A 7,166-nucleotide genomic window follows, 5' to 3' on the forward strand; every position below is an offset into this window, starting at 1 on the left:
ACTACGCAGCAGAAAGCTAGGTCACTTCGAGGTAACATCAGGGCTCATGAGGCTCACTAGTGTATGCAATGTAGGACCCAACTCCATGCCCAGAGGAAGTCCATTGTCCGACGCCGAGAGGCGCGAGATTCTCGTGCTTCAGCGCGAGCAGAAGACGATCAGCTACATCGCGACCCAGCTCAATCGCTCCCGTGGATGTATTCGCGGCTTCTTACTCTCCCCGGACACCTACGGCACTGCTCGCTCGCCCGGCCGCCCATCTCGACTGAGTGCGACCCTCCACCGCCGACTTATTCGGTCGGCTCGCACGGGCAAGTACACCGCGGCGGAGCTCGTCGAACGGAATGCCCTTCCCATCGGCCCTCGCCGTGTCTGTCAGCTACTCAACTCGAGCTGCAAGCTGAAGTTCAAGAAGCGACCTGCGGCGCCCATGATGACACCTGCCCGCAAAAAGGCCCGTGTGGCAAAAGCAAAGGTGTGACTGGAAGCACGACAACAAGTTCTTGTTTCAACAAGACAAGGCTTCCATCCACACGGCGTCCTCGACTGATGTTTCTTCAAACGCGCAACGTACACGTGACGTGGAGCCCTATGAGCACAACAAGCCAACAGCCCATGGCAACAATGCTCGTCGTGTGCGAGGTCACAATTGCAGAGGCAGCGGCAATAGCCCTTGTTGCCCAATTGCACGCGGACGGCGCCATGGTCCGTGTGGAACGATGGAAACCCCATGTCGCCGTGCGCCCAGAGAACTGTGACGGGATTGGCGGTCGTAAGAACGTCATCGGTCGCAGTCGTGGCAGCCAGGGTCCGCTGAAACGTGAACGAGACATGGTCCTGTGTCACGAGCTCGACCGTCTCGAAGCATGGGGACCGCGAGGCCCAATCCAGAAGACGGACGAGAACATTATCGTCCATGTCGCAGCTGGCCAAATGAAGCAAACGAAGGCGTGGTGTCGGCGTTTTTTGCAGGGCCGGCACGTCGCGTAGCTTGCACTGATGGAACGTCAGCTCTTCCAGAGCACTCAACTGCGGCAGTAGCATCAAGGCAAACGTGCAGCTGGCGTCATAATTGGACGCCAGCTCGAGGACGCGAAGACGTGAGTGATGAATTCGGTGCGTCACAAAGTTTCGAAGGATATCCTACCGAGCCGACTGCAGACGGAGCTCGGTGATGCTGGGTAGGGGCACGTTTGCGTCGACAAGTCCTTGGACGACGCCAGGCGAGTCGTTTAGTTTGAGGCTCGTGAGCGACGTCGTGGCGGCGATGTTATGACCCATTTCCACGTCGTCGTCGCACGTAAAGTTATCGAGATGGAGGTGCGTCGCGTGGCCAGACGCGAGCCACGTGGAAAGGACCGGTCGCCAGTGTTCGCTACGAAACAAGCAGAGCGACAAAAAGACAATGCGTTGGACATGCGGCACTGCTTGCACAGCAGCATTCAAAAATGTTGCGTTCGACTCGTCGGCGATGCAGTCGATGCGACGGAGCCCCGTGCAGCGTCGAAGGATTCGGCGCATCTCGTCCACGCCTCGCCCTTCTTCACACACATCGATGGACTCGATTTTGTATCCCCACTTGGCGACGAAATTGGCCGTTGCGGGAAGAGACCATGTACCATACTCGATGGGGACGTCAAGCAACATGGCATTGAGCCTCTCAATGTTCTTGATGCGAATCGAGCGAAAGAGTGGGAGCGCCGCAAGCACGGTAGAGGTGTAGCGGCGATCGATCTCTTCCACGCAAACCTGCGGCCAGTGCTTGGCGTCCAAGGCATCGGGTGTCGCCAAGAGCGTCCAGAGCGCAGCGAGCGGCGCATCGAGCGAAGCGGGTGGGAGCGCCTGAAGCAGCGATAAGACGTCTTTGGTCGAGTCCAAGCAGTGCATGATATCGACAAGGACGTTGCTTTGCACGACCGCCATCGGCACCACGCACGCCCGCTTGCTCAACCGCTGCTGGTCCATGGAGAGGTCGAAATCAAGTGAGCTATAACGAGAAAACGTCGAATGCTGCATGCTGATTGGCTACAATACGGGGGTTTTGGCGCTAACGCAACGAGCGCGGTCGCCAAGGCAGCAGGGACATGGAGCGCATTGCGTAAACGCTCACAAGGACGACTAGAGAGAAATGTTTTGTTGCATTATGCCCAATTTAAGCAGAAAACTACACCAAAGCACCTTGCGTCGAATGGTTTCGGAAGTGATAGCGGGCAGTCGCAAGAGCAGGCAGCTCATTGAGCGAGGATGGTAGTCATTCACGGCTGAAGCGCTCTACGCCGACGATGCAGCCGCGCTGGTGCCGCGCAGCAACACCATACCAGTGCAGTCTTGGCTTCAAGACGAGCTCTGGACGCTGGCGCCAACGGTCTACATCGTGCTCATTGCATACCTGTGCTTTCTCAGAGAAGTTTGAGGAGGAGCCTGAACACAGATCATACGTATCGAGGCTGATCTTGCCGCGGCGCTACAGTTCTTCGGCCTACCGTAAGCATCTCGGTACTGGAACGTTGGCGAAAACGTGGCGTATGCTCTCCTGGCGATCTACGCGAAGCGGTTGTCCCGCTGGTCATGGACCATAAGCGGCGCCAGAGCTTGGGCCGCGCTGGGTTGGACGATAAGCAGATGATATCGCTCTGTGTGGCGGCGCCTTCGGCTGTGCGCTCGACGGCCTTATTGCCGAGCTTGGTGTGGCAGGCATGTCTCGGGACGCGGGAAGTGAGGGCAGGGTTGTCGCTACAGCACTGCGACTTGCCAGCGCGCGAGAGGTCGTCGTCTTTGTGTTCTTATCGTTCCTATCATGGGCGCAAGTCAAAACCATCCACCATCATCAGCCAAATTAGAAACGAGTCGATGGCGGCTCCGACCTCAAACGTGGGAATCTGCTTTGACTTGAAGTTTGTATGTAATTGAAAATCGCTTTAGGGAGATTGTGGATCCAGGATACCCTCAATAGTTCCGAACTCAAAGCAACAAGGCCGCCGACGTCATCGTCGCCGTCCGCTACCAACCTTGATGCAGCATTCAAACGCAGCGTCCACATTCCACACCCTCCAAGCACATAAGGTACAGAACACTACAGTTCTCATCACGAACACAACAGTTCGACACCGAGACATCCAATTCGCACTACGATGTGCCAAGCCGCGGGTGCTTGGGTGACGGTTCGTCCTCATCAATGGCTGCCGCATGGATCGCGAGAATGTCGTCAAGCATTGCAATGCGCTTGGCGTCGTCCTTGAGCTGCTTGATGCGCTGAAGATATTCATCGAGATCATCGACCGTCGCACGACCCGGTTGCGCGAGCTTGCGCACGACATAGTGATCGGCCAGTGCGTAGCCGCCCATAAAGCCGCCACCAAAGAGGCCGTCGTCAAAGTCGTCAAAGTCGTCGTAGGGGTCGCCGTACACGTCTCCGTCCCGCTCGTCCAGCTCCAGCGCAAGCTGTGCAGCGTGGTCATCCACGACCGCTTCCACTCGCTCGCAAATGCTGTGCGCTTCATAGTCGTATTCGGTGCACAGTCCGTCTTGCAGGAAGCGGGCGAGCCGACTGCACTGCTCGCAATGCCTCGCGTCCACAGCCACGTCGGCCACGACAAAGTCGTTGCCAAAGTCGGGCACCGGCGCGAGCGCATTACCGTCAAGAAACCGTGTCAGACACGCTGTCGCTAGCTGCGCCACAAGGTCGAGGTCTCGGTCTTGGAATCGCGTGCGCAGCAGCTCGACCACAGGATAGAGCACAGAGCGTGTCGCGTCCAGTGTCGAGGACTGCGCCGCGAGCCACCCTGTGAGGAACGATGGCACTTTGCTCGGTGCCGCCAACGTGAGCACTTCGATACCATCGACGATGGCTTTGCTGTCTCGCGCCGTGCGCTGGGCGCCACTCCTGTTGAAGAACGATGCTGCAATCGACACGACAGACTCGGCGACCAGCGATTGGGCCGACGGTGCGACCGGCGACGTTGGGTGCTTGAGAAACTGCAAGATACCGGCGACGATGCTGCGGTTGGAACTGAGCTTACGACACGCGTCCAGTAGGCATGGGGTGCATTGGCCCAAGGACTCCATCGCGTCTATAATGGCACCCACTTTGGTCGACGAGATCGAGTGATGGACATCGTCGGACGTGCTTCGAATCTCGTTGATCGCGACCGACAAAACATCCAGGTACCGCCGCCGAGGCAGTGTTGGTTGGCGTGCAATGGCTCGGACAAGGCCTTGTGGTACATGCTGGAGCAGCCACGACGCCGACGTGTGCACACCCGAGAGCACCGAGCCGAACGGACGCTTGTAAAGGTAGCTGTCGACGATGAGCGTGAGCGCAGGCGGTAGGCGGGTGCCGAGCCAGTTGCCATACGCGAGCGGCGGCGCAATCTCGTCAAGGTACCAGTCGAGTAGAATCCAGTGCTCGGCGGGGTACGATCCTCGGTCCAAAGTCAGGACCGATGGTACGATCCGATCCCAGCTCATTTTTATGAACTCGCACACATACGGCTGCTGTAGCGGACGGCACACGGCGTCGTCGCCATTCGTGGCACCCGCGAGGCTCAGAAGAAGACGAGTACTATCACGCATCGGGCGCACACGTAGCCATCGACGTAGAAGGCTCTGGACGGTTGAAAAGAGCGGTGACCAGCCGTACGATCCGAGACACGCATGGACACAAGTCGCCATGTCCTGGATCGAGATCGTGCGCGCAATCGAGACAGCGTTGGAAAGGAAAATCGCTGCGAGGTCGAGATGACGGCGCTGTAGCAAGAGGTTCGTCATTGCGTGCATGCCGCGTGCTGTCATGGTGGCATGGGACGACGGTCCAGTGCCGAGAAACGTTGCGAGAATGCCGCAAAGAAGCTCCCGAGCACTCAGCCCGAGGCGCTCCGAATCCTCTGTAGCAGTCTGCGCAAGTGCAAGAGCAGCGAGGCGTCCGACAAGACCTGCGCGGTACGGCTTGAGCCAAAACACAATCGCATGGGGCGACGACGAGCCGTGGACGGCGCCAAGCAGCGAATCGATGCGTTTCCAGAAAGACAGGACACGACGTCGGCTGGGACAGCACATGCGTGGTGCGTCATTGCCGTCGAAATGGTGTGACCGCCAAGTTGAACGAGCGCGACGTCAAAGTGCCGTGTCGCGATCAAGGCGTCGACCAACGCCGCGTCTATGGGCGCAAGGCACTCGAATGACAAGGTGTCCAATTTACACTCGAGACGGACCCCTAGGCGTTGCAGCGCCGATGGCGGGTGCGCGGCGATCGCTGCAAAAGCGGCGACAGCGTCGTCGTGTGCTGGCAGCGGCGGAATGACGCGTGCATCAACGTCCGTCGCCACCAAGGCGTACACGAGCGCGACGCGACGGCCAGCTCGGATCGGCGACGATGTGATGGTTGCATCGAGGCGCGTCGCGAGCACTTGCACTGTCTTTTGAGACGGACGCTGCATCGTCAAGCCGCCGCCATACGCCATCGCGATCGCGCCGCCATTGACGGAGGACGGCAGCGACACCAGGAGCATCCCAAACACGTTGGCAATGTCCGGTCGCGGCTTGAGGCACGCTGACGAGCCATGCGTGTCGATGCACAGATGCGAAAAGACGGCGACGACGCCCGTGTCGGTGACGCGCAGCGACTTCTGGATGTCGGGCAAAAGGCTCGTTCGCACGAGCGTCGCCCACGCATCTTCGTTGATGATGCGAACCTTGGACGTCGGAAGAATGCAGTAGTGGGCGTGGCGCGTCCAGAGCTGCTGTTCTTGGTGCATGGCCATCGGCCAGGACAGGCACCCGTCGACGCCGTCGATGGCCAGCTGCGGCTGCAGGTGCCATGCAACCGTGCTCTGGTAGGCGTAGGCCGTCGACTCGCGCAGCAGGTCTAGAGCGGCATCGTAGGCCGCCATCGTCGGGTTGGTCGTCCGTAGCGCGCTCATGGCCGGCGTTGGAGCTCGGCGCAGGAAGTCTGCCGATGGGACGTGCGCGCAGAATCCAGGTATTGGATTGGTTGAAAACTCGTTTTTTCGCGATGCGTGATTGGGCAGGAATAAAGATTTGAAGCTGTGAACTGTTTGATACGACGCGTGAGACTACATTTCGCACACCCATTGCATGCGTCGCTCGACCCAAGACGAACCGCAAGGTCAAGGCACGCGATAACGAAGACGAGCTCAAGGTGGCGAGCAAGGTCGTGAAGGAAGCAGACAAGGTGAAGCCGAGCGTGTGGCGTCTGCTGCAACCCGGTACGACGTGGTCGATTGTGCGCTTGTTTTGCCGCCTTTTTGCGGCCATCGACGAGAACGTCGTCGATGGATGTGACACTCGTGGGCGATTTTCGGCCAGTCCCGGCGTGCTGGAACATGCTGCTCGCAGATTCGTGCTACCCAGACATCCCTGATACTGCTGCTCGGGATCCATGGATGGGTCGGTACCTCGCCGCATCAATTGTCGTCGGACGACGACTTGACGAGAGTTGCAATCAATCAATCAATCAATCAATCAATCAATCAATCAATCAATCAATCAATCAATCAATCAAACGTGTTCGCGTTGAAATCAAAAGCAAAAACTTACTCATTACTTCGCCTACGTAGCGGTACGCCTGAATGCGTGGGAATTGGCCCCAGTCGTTGGGAGTGAGCAGCGTACGGAGCGACGATCCTCCCGATGGTGGGCCCAGAAATGGGTGGGCCCCACTCGCCAAGGGATCGCTCGTGCGAGGTCGGACAGTTACAAATCATCTTTGTTGCAATTGTTGTTGTTGAACTGAGTGTTCTCGTTATTTTACGGATTAAGGGTCCTATTTCTAGGGTCGTCCTACCTCCAACCTAATATCCGGTAGGCACGAGTTACCGGCATATGCCGTTTTCATCTTGCTTCTTCCATGTGTTCCTTGTGGCACTTGCCGAGCGTGGCCTTATTATGGTGACCGTCTTCAGTGACATTCGTGTCCGGATGGGGGGGGAGTCCGGATAGAAAAATCGGCGCATTCTTTGTTGCAATTGTTGTACTTCTATGTCTTTGTTGCAATTGTTGTACTTCTATGTCTGCGTCGGGTGAAACCAAGATGCATGTGCATCTGGCTCGACATCGCCGTCCCAGCTCGACATCCCAGGGGGGGCATGGAAACACGAGTTGTGGGTGCACCGAGCCATTGCACCAGGGGCTGCGGTTGCCTTGCTTGC

At 58.0% G+C, this 7,166-nt stretch overlaps 3 protein-coding genes across 3 annotated transcripts in view; 1 reads left to right on the forward strand and 2 right to left on the reverse strand.

Moving 5' to 3' along the window:
• SPRG_21459 (hypothetical protein) overlaps positions 1–481 on the forward strand; it is a gene marked incomplete at both ends in the record, with an annotated part of 2,070 nt that extends 1,589 nt beyond the window's left edge. The window contains one exon of the mRNA XM_012354230.1: positions 119–481. Coding sequence (XP_012209620.1) covers positions 119–481 — 363 coding nt within the window. The remainder of the gene's footprint in view (positions 1–118) is intronic.
• Positions 482–1,143: 662 nt separating this feature from the next.
• Positions 1,144–1,965, reverse strand: SPRG_14778 (hypothetical protein; the record flags this gene model as incomplete). The annotated part of the gene is made up of 2 exons (XM_012354225.1): positions 1,144–1,375; positions 1,625–1,965. The coding sequence occupies 2 exons, from the start codon at positions 1,963–1,965 to the stop codon at positions 1,144–1,146; spliced, it is 573 nt and encodes a 190-aa protein (XP_012209615.1).
• Positions 1,966–3,126: 1,161 nt separating this feature from the next.
• On the reverse strand, positions 3,127–5,918 carry SPRG_14779 (hypothetical protein; the record flags this gene model as incomplete). Its single annotated transcript, XM_012354226.1, has 2 exons — positions 3,127–4,893; positions 5,211–5,918. 2 exons carry the CDS (start codon positions 5,916–5,918, stop codon positions 3,127–3,129), a joined length of 2,475 nt encoding a protein of 824 aa, XP_012209616.1.
• Positions 5,919–7,166: the final 1,248 nt, after the last annotated feature.

Source organism: Saprolegnia parasitica, assembly GCF_000151545.1.
Source record: "Saprolegnia parasitica CBS 223.65 unplaced genomic scaffold supercont2.150, whole genome shotgun sequence".
NCBI lineage: Eukaryota > Oomycota > Saprolegniomycetes > Saprolegniales > Saprolegniaceae > Saprolegnia > Saprolegnia parasitica.